The sequence below is a fragment of the Narcine bancroftii genome, chromosome 3, assembly GCF_036971445.1.
Source record: "Narcine bancroftii isolate sNarBan1 chromosome 3, sNarBan1.hap1, whole genome shotgun sequence".
In the NCBI taxonomy this organism is placed as follows: Eukaryota; Metazoa; Chordata; class Chondrichthyes; order Torpediniformes; family Narcinidae; genus Narcine; species Narcine bancroftii.
Window position 1 is genome coordinate 221462779 of NC_091471.1, and position 17789 is coordinate 221480567.

At 40.5% G+C, this 17789-nt stretch overlaps 1 protein-coding gene across 8 annotated transcripts in view; it reads right to left on the reverse strand.

The window, feature by feature from the left end:
• map9 (microtubule-associated protein 9) overlaps positions 1 to 17789 on the reverse strand; it is a 125642-nt gene that overhangs the window by 43414 nt on the left and 64439 nt on the right. For all 8 annotated transcript variants that reach the window (XR_011354187.1, XR_011354186.1, XR_011354185.1 and 5 more), the window contains 2 exons: positions 14254 to 14333; positions 5691 to 5865 (listed from right to left, as the gene is read on the reverse strand). Coding sequence is in view for 3 of the 8 variants with exons in the window: in XM_069926697.1 (XP_069782798.1) it covers positions 5691 to 5865; positions 14254 to 14333 (255 nt within the window). In the remaining 5 variants the exon portion in view is untranslated. The remainder of the gene's footprint in view (positions 1 to 5690; positions 5866 to 14253; positions 14334 to 17789) is intronic.

Genomic DNA, 17789 nt, shown 5'->3' on the forward strand with positions numbered 1-17789 from the left:
TGGGGTTGGGTGTTGGGTTTTTCCTCCTTTGTCTTTTGTCAGTGAGGTGGGCTCTGCGGTCTTCTTCAAAGGAAGTTGCTGCCCGCCGAACTGTGAGGCGCCAAGATGCACGGTTTGAGGCGATATCAGCCCACTGGTGGTGGTCAATGTGGCAGGCACCAAGAGATTTCTTTAGGCAGTCCTTGTACCTCTTCTTTGGTGCACCTCTGTCATGGTGGCCAGTGGGGAGCTCGCCATATAACACGATCTTGGAAAGGCAATGGTCCTCCATTCTGGAGACGTGACCTATCCAGCGCAGTTGGATCTTCAGTAGCGTGGATTCGATGCTGTCGGCCTCTGCCATCTCGAGTACTTCGATGTTAGGGATGAAGTCGCTCCAATGAATGTTGAGGATGGAGCGGAGACAATGCTGGTGGAAGCGTTCTAGGAGCCGTAGGTGATGCCGGTAGAGGACCCATGATTCGGAGCCGAACAGGAGTGTGGGTATGACAATGGCTCTGTATACGCTAATCTTTGTGAGGTTTTTCAGTTGGTTGTTTTTCCAGACTCTTTTGTGTAGTCTTCCAAAGGCGCTATTTGCCTTGGCAAGTCTGTTATCTATCTCGTTGTCGATCCTTGCATCCGATGAAATGGTGCAGCCGAGATAGGTAAACTGGTTGACCGTTTTGAGTTTTGTGTGCCCGATGGAGATGTGGGGGGGCTGGTAGTCATGGTGGGGAGCTGGCTGATGGAGGACCTCAGTTTTCTTCAGGCTGACTTCCAGGCCAAACATTTTGGCAGTTTCCGCAAAACAGGATGTCAAGCGCTGAAGAGCTGGCTCTGAATGGGCAACTAAAGCGGCATCGTCTGCAAAGAGTAGTTCATGGACAAGTTGCTCTTGTGTCTTGGTGTGAGCTTGCAGGCGCCTCAGATTGAAGAGACTGCAATCCGTGCGGTACTGGATGTAAACAGCATCTACATTTTTAAGGTCTTTCATGGCTTGTTTCAGCATCATGCTGAAGAAGACTGAAAAGAGGGTTGGTGCGTGAATGCAGCCTTGCTTCACGCCATTGTTAATGGAGAAGGGTTCAGAGAGCTCATTGCTGTATCTTGTTGGTTTTTGTGCAGTTGGATAACCGTGTTGAGGAACTTTGGGGTGCATCCGAGGCGCTCTCGTATTTGCCAAAGCCCTTTCCTGCTCACGGTGTCGAAGGCTTTGGTGAGGTCAACAAAGGTGATGTAGAGTCATTTGTTTTGTTCTCTGCTCTTTTCTTGGAGTTGTCTGAGGGCAAAGATCATGTCAGTAGTTCCTCTGTTTGCGCGAAAGCTGCACTGTGATGCTGGGCTTTAGATGTTTCAAAAAGGACATGCAGGGAGGTAAAAAGAATTGGGGGAATGGCAGTGCTGATCAGGGATACTCTCGTGGCTGCAGAAAGAGGGAAATCGTGGAGGGGTCGTCTACTGAGTCAGTGTGGGTAGCAGGTTGGAAGAGCAAAGGGGCAATAGTCTTCTTGAGCGTGTATTATAGATACCCCATAGCCACAAAGACATGGAGGAGCAGATAGGGAAACATTCTTAGAAGGTGCAGAATAATAAAGTTGTAGTGATGGGTGATTTTAACTTTCCTAATACTGATAGGCACCATTTTTGAGTGAAGGGTTTGGAATTTGTTAGGTGTGTTCAGGAAGGTTTCCTGACGTAATATTAATGGAGACTAAAATGAGAAGAGACTATATTTAACCTTGAGTAGCAGATGGGTGGAGTGCTATCTGTCTGATGTTTCTCTTGGAATAAGCAGAACAGAAAGGAACTCTGTGATAGCCTGAAAGAGGTTATCACCTGGAGAACCCTGATGGGGCAAATTTCTTCAGCAAGACATTGAGGGGACTAATGGTGGTACCTCAGCTGTAGAAATCCTGGAATTAAACAGCTCCCTCTGCAAACCTACAAGAACCTTCCTGAGCGGTAATCAATTACCTTTCGAGCACCAAAGCCTGGTGAACTTTATACTTGTTAAATTCTGTGCACAGTATATGAATTGCCTGCAACCAGTGAATTTGAAGGAATGAGAAGTGAGATTGGACTGTGAACCAAAGAACTTTCTTAAATTTACACATACATTACATACACGAGTGCTTAGAATTAGAATGGGGTTAAGTTAGGTGAGTTAAGTTAATAGTGATAAGTTAAAGTTTCATTCTGTTTACATGTTTAAAGATAATTAAAAACAACTTTTGTTTAAGTAACTATTTGTCAGGGTGAATATCTACTGCTGCTGAGTTTTGGGGTCCTTTGGGCTCATAATATTTTATGGGGGTGGGGGGGAATCGTCTTTTTCAGATTTGAAAATGAGTTTTGTGGGTTATTAGTCAATTGTTGTTTTTCCAAGCTAAACAGCAGCAATAGATGTTGATAAATTTTTGTCACAACCATCACCTGCAGAGCTGAAGAGCAAGAGAAACATCAGACAGATAGCACTTCCAGCCATCCACCACCCTGGAGCTTCTGTTTCCAACAAACTTCTCCTGGCTTGTTACAGCTTTCTGTGTCACACTAGGAACATAGGAAGTAGGAACAGGAGTAGGCCAAAAATGGCCCATTGAGTCTGCTCTGCCATTCAATAAGGTCATGGCTGATCTAACTTATGACCTAACTCCACCTACCTGCCTTCTCCCCATATCCCCTAATTCCTCTATCATGTAAAAATTTATCTAACCGAATTTTAAATATGTTTAATGAAGCAGCCTCAACCAGTTCCCTAGTTAGAGAATTCCAAACATTCAAGACTCCCTTCTGTCTCCCTCTCCCTCTCTGACTGCCAGGAAGCATGTGTCCTCTTTCTCACCTGCAAAACCCCTCAATGACCTCTGAGCAATCTTGTTAAAAAGCCTTGCAAAAAGGTATCAGTAGACAGCCTGTCTGCTTTCTGTGGCTTCAAAGACAATAGTCCATTCATTCATGATGTCAATTCAATGAACACCCACTTGTGAAATCCATAGGTATTCTGCACAGTTTCTGCAAAGTACCTTGGATATGAAATCTCCAGTATTTCAAATTTAAAGAGTGTGCATGTTTGTATGTTTTCCCAATTTATCTCCCAAAAAAATACTCAAATATTCCATCACACTCCCACCATTCAAAACGTACTGGGGTGTAATTTGGGCAGCACGGACTCGTAGGCTGAAATGGCCTATTACCATGCTATATCTCTAAATTTTTTTTAAATTAGCAGTGATGGTGTAGCCATGCTCTGTCATGGCTGTAGTATCCCTGTCCTGTTCCCCAAGCCAATCATTGCCCTGAATTGATTTGTCTTACCTCTTGGATTTAAATAAATGTTGTTTAAACCAGGCTCCTTGCTTTCCTATCTACTAAGTGTTCTCTCTTTGACTACAGTATTAGCCTCCAGCTTCTCATTTACCTCATCTCTGTTATGGGCCCATACCCCTGCCAATCTAGTTTAAACCTTCCTGAGTAGCATGAGCAAATCTCCATGCCAGGACATTGGTCCCCATCCAATTTAGGTCATCTTTGCACAAGAAGGGATCCAAGAACTAAAATTCCTGCCCCAACTTAGCCAACAAATTCATCTGGTAGATGTTCCTTTTCCTAACTTTACCAGCACATGTTACTGGGACTAATCCAGAGGTTACTTGTGATCCTGCTTTTCAATCTCTTTTTTTAAATTTTAGAAATACAATCAATTGATTTACATACATTTCATTCACAATTTGTCATGCATGGCTTTTACAAGTTGAGAAAGAAAATAGAAAGGAAAAGGAGCCCCCCAACCCACCCAATCCCCCCCAAAGACCCAAAGGAAAAAAAAAGACAATCCCCTCTCCCTAAAAAAAAGAAAAAAAAACTTGAAAAGAAAAAAGGAATGGATATTTAAAGAATTATAAAGATTGCATAAGCCAACATGTTATGACAGATCCAAATATTATATTTCAAATAATTCTCAATGTTAAATTTCAATATATCTAATATTAACCTTAATTAATCATAGATCTATTAAGAATCTCACATCTCTTCCATCGTCCAATTTAAATTCCGTGTTAAATCAATTCTCTAAAGTAAAATAAAACATCAATGTAATCAATATACTCCATTCATAAACATATTTAATAATAGAACTCCCTCTATGGCACTAAAAAATATAGCACTTTTTTTAAACTCTAAATTTGTTTTGAAGGACCTCATCCCTTTTCCTAGCAATATTATTAATGCCAATGCGCACAACAATCTGAGGATATTTTGCAACCAATCAAGAACATTCTTGACCCTGGTACTTGAGAGGCCTGGTGTGTTGCAAGTGGTCACAGAACTTCCTGTCTTCCCCCAAACTATGGAGACACCTGTCACTCCTGCTTTACCTGACTCGACCCATTCCGGCTCAGTCTCAGAGCCTGTCGTGGTGTCACTGACCTGACTGCAGCAACCCTTAAATGTATCCAGCAGTAAACCCAAACAAGGCATTAAAGCCACCTCCTCGGCTCCTGGTTAAGAATTCCTGAAGCCATGAGGAAGCTGTCAGCATTGGAGGACCTTCAGGAGCCCATCTTGCCATCAGCACCCTCACAGTGCAAATCACTGGTTATCAGAAGCCAGTCTCCAGCAGCCTGCAAGTTGGTGTGAGGACTGTGGCTACTGAGTCCCACGCTGGAATCTGCTCCAATGCTGTAGTTTCCAACCCTGATGGTCATCTCCAAAGCTTGTCCCTCTCACTAGGGGTGAGCACTTGCTCTCCCGCAGGTGCCCAATGCCAATCCGCTGCTTCTTTCTCTGGTGCTCTATTTTAATTTGCTACTTCCTCACACCCTGCAACCTTTTGGACTGCTATGTGCACATGGTCCCTAATGGGTCCTAATCTCTCACAGATCACCTCGTTGCCCTTAATATGTTTATCAAATGCTTTGGGGTTTTCTTTAAACTTGGCTGCTGGTTATCTTTTGTGCTCCACTCTAACCTTTGCTATCCAATTTCCTTTTCAAGTAACCTCTATACTTTCTATTGTTCTTGCCAAATACTGCCTTTTTTCCCCTTTTCCAGCTCTCTATATCAGTTGATAGTCTCCTTCTTTACTTCTCAGAATCCAGTATGGGTTGTCTTTGTCTCTACTACAGACTCACCTTCCTCTGCCTATCCCCTTACTTCTCTCTTGCCTCTCTCTCCCTTTGACTGGCATCTGCCAATCAACCACCCCTTGTCTCCCAACTCCATCTGTCACCCTCTCCATCTGTGTATCATCCTTCACCCCTCCCTGGTTCACCAATGACCCTGTGGCTCTTACCAGACCCCTCCCACCCTTCCCTCATTATAGCTGGCTCTCTCCCCTCTGCATTCTGTCTGGATGAAAGATTCTGACATGAAACATTGATGTTTTCTCCCACTGATGCTACTTGACCTCCTGAATTCCTCAAGTACATTGTGTTTGGCTTTTCTAAAATTGCACCAAGAGATAGATACATGACAATAACATCCAAGAGCATTTTGCTTCAGAAATTTGACCTAATTTTGCACCCGAACACCCAAAATTGCAAATCATAGAGTGGAACCATTGTAATAAATGATATAATTTAGTAAAATTTAAAAAGAAAAATTTGTTATTCTTACTTAATTTTGTGCTGTAGCATCTCTGCATCAATAGAATAAATCAAAGATAGTCATACAATATTTTTAAAAAATCAATATTTTGTCACATCGATCACCTGATAAATAGATGCCCTGATGGTGTCTGCATCTTCGAGGTGGGAAGATTCATTTGTACATGTCTTTACGTCCAAAACTTTTAATGCTCCCAAATATCGAGGTTCGGCTGATTTGGATTGAGGGCTTTTAGTGACAGTTGATCTTTCTAGATTCTGAACTGGTGAGTTCAGGAGCCTGTGAAAATTGCAAATAGTTGCATTTACTTTCTGTGAATCTAATGTTAAACAATTGAAGGTACAATGTGAAAATGATGGGGGGGGGGGGGGGAGTTGAAGTCAGCGGGAGAGATTTTGATAACTTGAGGACACATAGGAGATTCAGTGGCCATGAGATTCTAGAGTAGTATGTTACCTCTCGGGTGCCAAGGTCAAAATATTTCTGAGTGTTTTCAAAACAACGTCAGGAGGGAGAGTAGCAAGAGCTTGTTGTACATATTGTTGCCAACAACATAAGTAGAATGAGTAAGTAGGGGGAATATGTAAATAGGGGGAGTTAAGTTCCCTATATTCTTGACACTACCTCCCTTGGGAAATGAGGTTGGACAAGTAGCTAAATTGTCAGCAGGGGGAGCACTTTGGACAAGAGGACATAGCTCTTTTAGTTTTAATATATTTGTGGAAAAAGAGAAAAAGAGTCCTAAATGGCACAGGATGGAAACATGCTGTTAGTAGCCAAAGGAATTTCAAGCAAGCGAGAGAGTTTAAAAATGTGAGAAAGGAAGTTAACGGGATTCTTGTTAGTGAAGGACAAGGTTGGAAAGATGAGGGAACCTTGGCTAACAAAAAAACACTGAGACTTGAGGAGGTCATAAAATAAATCAATAGAGCAATGAATGCAATGTGTATTCTGCAGGCTCTTTTAAATATTTCTTGGCAAACTGTCATCTAACCGTCCTGTATCCATGGCTAACTCGTGGTTTGCATCATGCAGTGTAGCCTCTGTAATTCTGTACATGAAGTCTTCTGCAGGCACCAGTCATTAACACATGCATACTTGCCTCCTGAAGAGTTTTTCTGAATTTTGGCAGGCATTTGGGGATTTTATTTCATTATGGTGAGAATTCTTGTGTCATCAGCAGTGGAGATCTTCCTTGCGATTACTGAGCTCACCTGTATGCTCTTTCTTCTTAATGATTTTGGTAATCCTAAGGTTTGGGCGATGTCCCTTACTATTTTGTTCCTGTTTTTCAGCCTCATAATGGCTTTTTTGACTTTCATTGGTACAACTCTTGTTCTCATGTTGAAAAATGGCAACTACAGACTGCAAAGGCTATCAAAAGATTAGAAGCAAGCCCAGCTCTCTTACGCATGCACCAATGATCTAATTAAATGTACCTGAGTGCTCATAAACATCTGTGAAGCCAAATGTCCCAAGCATTATGGTGCCCAGAAATGGGGGAACTTTGGATAAAAAGTGCTGCAATTTCTAAAGGGTCAAATCAAAATGTAAACAAATAATCTTGAATAAAATCTGGAATGTGCACTTTAATCACATGTGAATAGTTTGATTATAAATTTAAAATGTGCAGCACAGAGGGGAATGAATGAAAAATGTGTATTTGTCCTAAACATCATGGAGGGCACTGTATATAAGATTGAGAAGCATAGACTGGGTGGACAGCCAGCATGTTTTCCCCAGGGCAGTAATGGCAAACTCAAGAGGACATCTCTTTAAGGTGAGTTTAAGAAAATTTTGGGGAGATTTCAGAGGTAAGTTTTTTTTTTGCACGGAGCGTGATGGGAGCCTGGAATACAATGCTAGGCATGGGGCATTTGCTCTATGTTCTAATCACAATGTTGGTTCTCCTGGTCATGAAAAAGGCATACGTCATGTATAGGCAGTGGGGAAAAAGTGAATCCCTTGAAGAATACACTTACAAAGGAAATCAAGTCAGTCAAAAAGGGGACATGAAATATTGTTGCCAGATTATGTAAATTAGAATCCTAAAACTCTATTAAGATTAATATTAAGACCAAACTTCTTAACTAAGGACAGAAAAATTCCTTTAAAAGATCAACGTCATCATCTGTGTGTGGAGCCACACAAGACGGGCAAGGTCTTAAATTAATACTTTTTGGTCGAGATTTTTGCACCTTTGTTAGCCATGGGTGAGGTACTAACAGATTGGTGAAGAGCTAATGATGTGCCTTCATTTAAGAAGAACAGCTGAGATAAACAGTTACTGGAGAGGATTCTCAGTAGAGTATCCCAGCATTTGGAGAGCCAAAAGCGAATGAGGGTGGTCCAACTGGTCTTGTAATAGAAAATAATCTCAGAAATTTAAATGAGACTTTTAAAGAGGCAAATAAGATGTCTGATGAGGACAGTGCAGTGAACATGATCTACATCATAGATTCTCAAGGTGGGGCGTGGGAATATTTTGGTGGGGTGTAGGGCTTAAGAATATTTTAGTGGGGCGTAGGAATATTTTGGGAATTAAACTGTTGGTTTAAAAAATAAACTCGTTATGTTGGTGTAAAAGATGTGACTTGGCAACAGTCAGTAGAACACAATTGTGGTAACTTCCAAGTAAAATCACTTTGTTCTTTTTATTTTCATAACATGCTCTTCTGATGTTTCTCTGTTGTTTCTCTTATTTTAACTGTTGTTATCCTTGCTTAACATTTTTTCTGACTGGTTTTATTATCATCTATTCCAAATGATCTCATTGGCAACTAGGATTCCAAATTATCTTCACAATCAAGTCTCCATCCATACCCCTTTACTTTTTCAGTTCAGTAGTGAGTGAAACCTGTATCTGTATGTTTCTTTGTACACTAGCATAGTGATGGGGGGTGGGGTGGGGGGGTCTGCCTGAGGGGGGACACCAAAATCAGAAAAAATAGGGACCCAGAAAGTTAAGCACAAGGCAAGTGCAGTTTTGATGCATTCTGCGAGAAAAAATGTCAGAAACTGTACTAGTGTTTTTTCATGTGTGTTTAGGGTCATTCTTCCTTTGATTCGATCATTTATTTTATTACATTTTTTAATTTGAAGACATAACAAAAAATTGATTAATCTATTTTAGGGAGCTTCCGCTGTTGTATTAATCTGTTTCAGGGAGCTCGTGCTGTTGTATTAAATGAGCAGACCAAGCAAGCAAAAGGTTTGTCAATACTTAGTGGAGTTCTTGAAGTTTGGGTTTATACCTGCTGTACACGATGAACGTGCACCATTTTGCCTCTTATGCCAACAGACATTGACAAATGAAACAATAAAAGCAGGCTGTCTTGAAGATCATTTGAGGGTAAAACATCCTAACCATATCAATTTGAAATTGGAATATCTTAAAATCACTGAAAGAGAAGTTTGAAAATAGATTATTAATCACTTCATTATTTGCTGTGCAAATTACAGCCCTGAATTGCACCCTTGAATCTCGTTATGAAATTTCTCTGCTGATAGCAAAACATGGGAAGAATCATACAATTGGGGAGAACTGATTAAACCTATTTCTCAAAACAGTTCTGCAAAAGGATGACAAGGATGTTCAGGCAATGCCATATAACCATATAACCATTTACGGAGCGGAAACAGGCCATGTTGGCCTTTCGAGTCCACACCGGTTCACTGATTTTGCGCGCCCTCTTCAGGCATTGGTCCCGGTAGATCTTCATTGGTCCCGGAAAGATCTTCATTCAATACAACTGCATGTGGCAACAAATTCCTCAAATTCCACATTCTCTGGTGAAAGAAATTCCTCCAAATCTCTGTTCTAAGTGAAAGCCCTTCAATCAATCACTTAAACTACATTACAGCTGCTTCATGCACCCATGATGAGCTTGTCAACTTCATCCACTTCACGGCCAACTTGCACCTCACTCAAATTCATCTGGTCCACCTCTGACAACACTCTCCCCTTCCTGGATCTCTCTGTCTCCATCTTGGAAGTGATCTGATATAGTTCCAGGGTGATGGGAGCTTTTAGAATATTGGCTGCCTTCTTGAGGCAGTGCCTCACTTAGATGGATGGGAGATCAGAGCCTCTGATAGACCTAGCTGGGTTTGATACTTTCTGCAGCCCAAACCAGGCCATGGTGTAACTAGTCAGTAAACTTTATACAATGTACCTGGACGTTTGAGAGTGAAAATTCTCCTTAGACATTGGTGAGCCTTCTTTACAGTTGCTTCAATATGCTGGCTCCTGGAGAGTATGCAAGTTCCCAGAAACGTGAAGGTATTAACCCTCTCCATCACTGACCCATCAATGGCACTGGGATTGCGATCCCTCAGCCTCCCCTTTCTGAGATAAAAGCTGAGATTGTTGTTCTGGCACGACTCGACCAGATTCCAATCTCCATCCTGTGTTCTGACTCAGCATTTACCATTATTCGGCAAACAACAGGGGTGTTGTCAATGAATTTGTAGATTGTGTTGGAGCCAAACTTGGCTAAACGATCATGAACATACAGGGAATAGAACAGGGGACAAAGCACACTGCCTGGAGAGCCCATGTTGATAGGTGAGCCCAGAGGAGGTGATGTTGCCAATCCCCATTGATTGGAGTCTAATGATGGAGAAGTCGAGGATCCAATTGCAAAGGGATGGACAGAGTCCTCGGGCCTTCAGTTTACTCAGAGGTCTTGCTGCTACAACAGTGTTGAACACAGACTTGGTCAATGAATAACTGCCTGACGGGGGTGGGGGGGGGGTGGGGGGAGGAAGGTTTCCTTTGGAACAGGTGATCAAACGCAGCATAGAGGGAAAGTGAAATGGTATCTGCTGTATCTTATGGACAAGTGGAGTGTGACAGACAGAGGGAGCACTTTGGGGGAGGGGTGGAGTTGGGAGATAAAGGTACAAGGTTCAGCTTTGTTGTGACATGCACCATAAGAGTTTGCTTCGCAAGTAGTCCAGCTAAACATCCTTAAACATGGTACAACAAATGAATGATGATACAGACAAGGAGAATTACAGAGATCAGCTGGTGCCAAGCAAAGGGAACAGTATTTTGCTAGTGTCAGGTTCCTTCCAGAGCCTGATCCCAGTGGGAAGGAAACTGTCCTTGAATCTGGTGGTACATGGTCTCATGCTGGTGAATCTTCTCCCTAACAGAAGGAGAACATGGCCGGGGAGGGGGGGTGGTGGGGGGGAAATGGGTCTTTCACTACAGCATCTGAGTGACAGATGGAAGCAAAATAGAACAAAGGGCAGGTGGAGTCAGGTGGGGAAGGGGAGGGTGATCAGCAAGGTCACCAAGGGTAACCAGTGTCACAATCCAATAAACACGGAAGGTGAGAAGAGGAGAAGGGCAGGTGGAACCAAACAGAGTAAAGTGAGTCGGTATTTGAAAATGGATGGGGGGTGGGATATGGCAGAGGGGACCAAACTGGGAGAACCCGAGGTGGATTGGAGAGAGGGAGGGAGGGAGAGGAAGGAAGGAGAGGGAGGGAGAGTGAGGGATGGAGTGGGAGAAGGGAGGGAGGAAGAAGAGGGGAGGGTGAGGGAGAGCTTGGGAGTGGGAGGAAGTGGGAGGGAGAGAGAGAGGGAGGGGCACAGGTGTATTCATCTATTAGTTTTCCTCTGTTCTTCACCTTGTCCAGGTTTTACTTTTCTCTCAAACCCCAACTAGCCCTGAAATTGGAGAATCACCTTTGGGCTATCGGCTACTCAGGTAGAATATGACCATTGAGCAATAGTCTTGTTTGCAACAGAATAGATGACGTGGGCCAAGATGTTGTAAAACAGCTCATTGAGAAATTGAAATCGCAGAAGTTCTCAATACAACTGGATGAATCTACCATACAGGACAGTGAGGCTCAATTATTGGCATACATGAGATATATCGAACAGAAAGAGTTTCAAGAAGAGATGTTGTTTTGTGAATCATTAGAAACAGCCATTACTGCAGTTGGTATCTACAGGAAGCTCAAAAATTATTTTGATGAAAATGAAATACCAAAAGGAAGCATTGTATCTTGTGCTGCAGATGGTGCACTTGCTACGATGGTTAAAAAAAACAAGATGCTTAAAATTAATGAAGGATGCATTGTGTTATCTACTGAAAAAACTTAATTGCCAAGTTTCCCCTGTTCTACAAAAGATACTGCATTATGTGATCAAGTGTATCAATGCGATCAAAGCTAATGCCAAATGTGAAAGTCTGTTTATGCAGTTTTGTCGATAAAAATGCAGAAAATGTGAGATTATTGCTTCACACTGAAGTAAGGTGGTTGTCAAAGGGAAACTGCTTCAAAAGGTTTATGGAACTGTTTGATCTCCTCAACGAGTTTTTGAAGGACAAACCTGAAATGAAGCTCTTGCTAACAACAGATGGCAAAGCTCATGTGAGTTACTTGACGGACATTTTTGAGAAACTAAGTACATTGAACAAGCAACTCCAAGTAGCAAATATGATGCTTGTTGATGCAAAAACAAAGATATTTGATTCATGACACTTCTAGAATTATACCAAAGGAATATTTCTGCAAGAAATTTCAGTCAATTCTATTGGTTGAATAAGTGCAAGGTAACTAATGGTGCTACAAACATCATTGTTGACCATTTGAAAATGTTGATTACTGACTTCAGTGATAGATTTTGTGATTTAAAGGCAATGGATTTTCCCTCTTGGTTAACTCAGCCATTGCTAGTGGATTTATCTGAAGTTCCAGTTCCATATCTGAGTTGCAACATGATGAATCTATGAAAACTCTGTTCAAAGTGAAAGTAACCATGGTGTTCCTGTCTAACGAGATTGAAAAGAAATATCCAAACTCGACTATTTTAGCAAGGGAACTATCAATATATTTTCCATGGTCTTATTTAGTAGATGTGGCTTCAGTGCCATTAGTGATTTGCTACAAGCTAAGATAAACTGACTGGAAATTACAAAACGTGGAGATTTAAGGTTGAAACTAAAAAAATCAGTCACTCGAATCAAAAAAAATGCATAGCCAGCGTCAGGGGCAAGGTTCCCACTTAAGTGATAACAATTGCTGAATCTGTGTTTGAGATGGTTGACATATTGAGGTAGTAATTGAATATGAAATATGTGTTTCAGTATTTTCCCGACCATAATTGCTTTGAAATACATTTGCAGTAAATTATTTAATTAAAAGTTCTTTTCAATATATAACTTTTTTCTGCTAGGGCATACATTTTTTTGAAAATTTAAATTTGGGCCTTGGGCAAAAAGGGTTGAGAACTACTGATCTGCACTAACTTTAGCAAGTCTTTTGTTAAGTACCCATGTGGTAGGATATCCCTAAAAGTTTAGATCATACCAAATCCAAGGTGAGCTAGTCAAATGAATACAAAATTAGCTTGGTAGAAAGTGTAGAATGTAGGATTATGGAGGATTAATTTTCAGATTTAAGGCAGGAATTGATGCTGGGTCCCAAATATTTGTCATACAGTATATTCATAATGTGAATGAGAATGGAAATGACGATTAGCAAGTTTGTAGACGACACCAAAATTGGTAGTGTGGTGGATAGTGAAAAAAAGTTTACAGATTGCAACAGGATGTAGGTCAACTCAGAAAGTAGACAAAAGATTATAGTTAATGTAGCAATGCTATAAAAGTGCCAGTGACCCAGGTTCAAATCTGGCGCTGTCTGTGAGGAGTTTGTATTTTCTCCCCATAACCTACATGCTACTTGTGGAGGTCTCAGTCCCTTGTGCTTCAATCTTGTTTGGATCCCGGCCCTCATGCCATATTTCCAGCCTCAGCCTTGTTGGTGGCCTGGCCCTTTAAGGCCTCTGTCTTTCAGCCATTACCTGGGAGATTGTAGATCATTAACTGTTCAGTAGCAGTTGAGGAGAAAACAGCATACTGCCGATTGGAGTGAGAAGAGCTCGGAAGGTGAGTATTTAACAAGAAAGGTAGTAGGGGATTCTACAGCATGCAGAAAGTCACCATGGAGTTGCTGGTGTCATTTCTTAAAATACCACAAACTGATACAGGCTTCATAATTCATACAATTTGGCCTTTTGAGCCAATATCAGTCCCATGTAAGAGTAACTTATCTTGTCTCACTATCCTGTGATTCGTTAAGGTCATGCAATTTATTTCTATTTATATATTTACCCACACCATTTTGAATGCTCCAATTGAATTTTCCTCCACTATTCTTTCACACAGTACATTCTTGACTTTCACCATCAGGAATGACCTCTTGTCATTTTGGCCGTGATTGTTTCCCTTTTATTGACCAAGTTATTCAATGCATGTATCATAGCTTTTGCCCCTTTCACCAATGGAAACTGTTTATTTCTTTCGAGCTAACATATGCTCTTCATGATTTTAAATCTTTGACTAGATCCTTTTGCAACCTCCTCTTGCCTAAAAGGAATAACTTCAGCTTCTTCAGTCTGTCCACTTTTGCAAAGGTATATTTTCCAGTGCAATCCAATATACCCTCAATCCCTATTTCATTTTGAAATCAGACACCTGAAAATACAATTCAGCAACATTCCAAAGATAAAACAATGATTCCAAGAGGAGGGCTTCACATAAAATCAGGAAATTGAAGCTTAGGTGAAACAACAAACTTTGTTCTAAAATATCAATAAAAAGTAAAAAGTGTTGCTGAACTATGAGTATGCTGTTTGTACTACCTGCTACTCTTTGATTTTCCAACTGTTTCTGTGATATTACTTTTGGTCCCAATCCATTTAATCTTAGGTTGGTATTTTTCCTGTGAAGTAGAACAGAAAATATTTTTATTTGTACATATTTATAGAAAAAACATAAATCACAGATGTAAAGAATCAGGTTTATTGTCATGGACATGTTCATGAAATTCGATGTTTTGCAGCTTCATTATCATGCATTAATTGCCATAAATTACATTTCTGCATATACATTTTTTTTAATTATTCCAGAAGAAAAGTAAAAAGTGAAGGAGTGTCTGTGGTTCTTTGTCCATTCAGAAATATGATGGCAGAAGGGGAGAAGCTGTTTTTGTGACGATGAGTTAGTCTGAACGAGATAAGGGTCTCCAAGCCCCAGATAGAATTAGCAAGGCTTGCATAAATAATTAGAAAACCTTAGACAGTATTAGTAAGTTCTACATATATAATTAGTAAGCCATACACAGATTTATCAAGTTATGCATATTTAATTAGTAAACCCTAGACAGGATTAGCGAACTCTGCATATGAAGGGACTGTAGCTCTGAGAGTAGGAAGGGCAAGGTTGTGAATAAGGACAATGGGGATAATGACATGAGAAGACACCGACAGGATACCCCCTAGTCCTCCAAGTGCACAGAAACAGCACGTAGGCAGGATTCCCTAATGCCAAACCTCTCCAGCAGGAGGCAGAAGAATGTTAGGGGGGGGGGTTATTCCTATACTGAGATAAACTGTATAAAGTGTATGTGTGTATTCCCAGGGTAAGGGGAAGCACCCAACTTTGCATTGTTGTATAATAAATGTTCTTTGTTCTCAATTTTTGTCTCGAGCAATTTCTTTAAAGGTAATTCTGTTTCTAACACCTGCCTAAAACTAAGTCTGGAATCAGTACTTTTTAACAATTATGTGTGCAGTGTCGAGATTTCCAGAGGCTATACCACTGAGAAATATTAAAGCCAAAATGGTGGTAAAGGCTTGAGAAAGATTTTTCACAGTGTTTGGACTACCGAAAGAGATCCAGAGTGATCAAGGATCTAACTTTATGTCTGGGTTGTTTCAACAGTTAGTTTATGAGTTGGGAATAAAACAAATCACTTCATCTGCGAACCATCCTGAAACTCAGGGAGCTTTGGAAAGATTTCATTCTACTCTTAAAAATATGATGAGAGTTTAATGTACGGAGAATGGAAAAGATTGGGATGTGTCGGACTCTGGCTTTACCTTACTCTTAATTTAGTCTATGTGTGGTCTGAGTCCAGCGTGTTCTTTGAATGAAGTGATAGGAGAAGGTACTCGGTTCAACAGTCAGTTTATTACACAGCACAAGAATAAAACTTAACAGAGCTCTGGGTCGGTCATTAGTTCATAGGTCACCTGCACAGTGAGCTATTCCCCATGACTGACCCCTATTGTCCAGTTGGCTCAGTTATCATACAGAACAAAAGTTGGCTTCCTTTGCTAGATCTTTTTGCATAAGGGTTATCACAAGTCATCTCCTGTTTTGCAGATATCTGGGGTGTAGCACTCCCATCTTAATCCTCCAAGTCAGACTATCCTGTTGATTGGATCAGAAATTAATTCATCCCCAGATATTTCTAATCACCATTCTGTCCCTGTCTAGCCAATTTCTGTTCTCTTTAACACCTCCTCCTGCCTTAATCTTCCTCCTAGACTGGTTTTCCATTCCCTTTGTTTCTTGCAGGCCATTCTTTGTTCTGGTCTGACCTGTGTCTCCTGTGCTACTCACCACCTCCTTCAGTTTGAGCATTCCTCCTAAATCGTTTTATTCATTTCCTCTCCCTGTAGTTTGGGAGCAGACAATTGTACCCCTACTGTACTCAGCCAACTTTGCTCCATGCTGTGATTGCCACTTAATCACATTCCTCTTTTCTCCTGAACCATGCAGTAAATATAAACTTATTAATTAATAATTTCTTTCATAATGTTTTAACCCCTAGATTCCAACAGATGAAGGTATTCATTTTTTGTTGTTTGCAGCAAGGGAAGCTGTGCAGGAGTCATTAGGTTTCAGCCCTTTTAAAATTGTGTTTGGACATCAAGTTAGAGGACCTTTAATGTTAACAGTGGGTTAATAAGGATGTACAGTTGAATTTGTTTGATTATGTTTTTAATATTAAAGGATAGGCTATATGAAGTGTGGACTTTGGTTCAAGAAAATTTGGAAATGGCTCAGGGTAAAATGAAGCATTTATATGACAGGAGCGGTCAGGTGAGGAATTTTAAGAAAGGAAGTAAAGTTTTGATTTTGTTTCTGGACTGTACATAATTAAATCAAAACTGAATGATGTTAACTATGTTGTTAACACTCCAGATAGAAGGAATAAATCTCAGGTTTGTCATAAAAGTATGTTGAAAACTTATTACGATAATAAGAGTAATGGAGAACAATTTGTATCAGAGGTGTTGGCTGTTGACAGGGTTGAGGAAGTGATTATGGAAACAGAATCTTGTGAGGGTAACCTTAAAGAAACCATGGTTCCTGTGTGCCTGTCGAACTCAGCAATTTTGGAAAATCTGGAGGAAAAGTTAAGCCATCTTAAGTTACAAGAGCAGATGCAGTTGAAAGAATTACTTTTGAAATACACAAATTTGTTCCCTGATGTTCCAAAAAAGACATCAGTGATTTACCCTGATGGAGATGTTGGAGAAGCAAATCCCATAAAACAGCACGCATTTAGAATAAACATTCAGAAGAATAAAATCATGGATCAGGAGGTGGAATATATGTTGAGGAATGACATTATTAGACCTTCAAACTCAGATTGGAGTTCTCCTTGTATTCTGGTAGCAAAACCAGATGAAACTGTTTGATTCTGTACAGATATAGGAAGGTTAATTCAGTAACTAAAACAAATGCTTATCCTATTCCAACAATAGATGACTATATTGATAAAAATGGCAAAGCTAAATTTCTTACTAAGTTGGATTTGTTGAAGGATTACTGGTGTGTGGCTTTAACTGAGAGAGGAAAGAATATTTCAGCTTTTGTAACTCATCCGGTTTATGTGAGCATAATGTGTTACCTTTTGGCATGAAAAATGACCCTGCAACATTCCAGAGGATGGTTAATTTGGTTATCCAAGGGTAAACTCATACAGATGCTTATATTGACGACTTGGTCACAAAAAGTGACACATGGGAAGAACATCTAAGGCAATTGGACAAATTGTTTGCAAGATTATCTAAAGCAGACTTAACTGTTATTTTAGCAAAGAGTCAATTTGCAAATGCCACAGTAACATACTTGGATTATGCAATTGGCCATGGCAAAGTTGCACCTATTCAAGCTAAGGTGAATGCAATTTCTGAGTTTCCTATTCCCAATGGCAAGAAAGCAGTGAGAAGGTTTTAGGAATGGCAGGATATTATAGGAAATTTTGCAGAAATTTTTGCTGAGGTTGCTCTTCCTTTAACCAACCTTTTGAAGAAAGGGGATAAATTTGTATGGACTAAAGATTGTCAGGCAGCATTAGAAATTTAAAGGAGATGCTATGCCA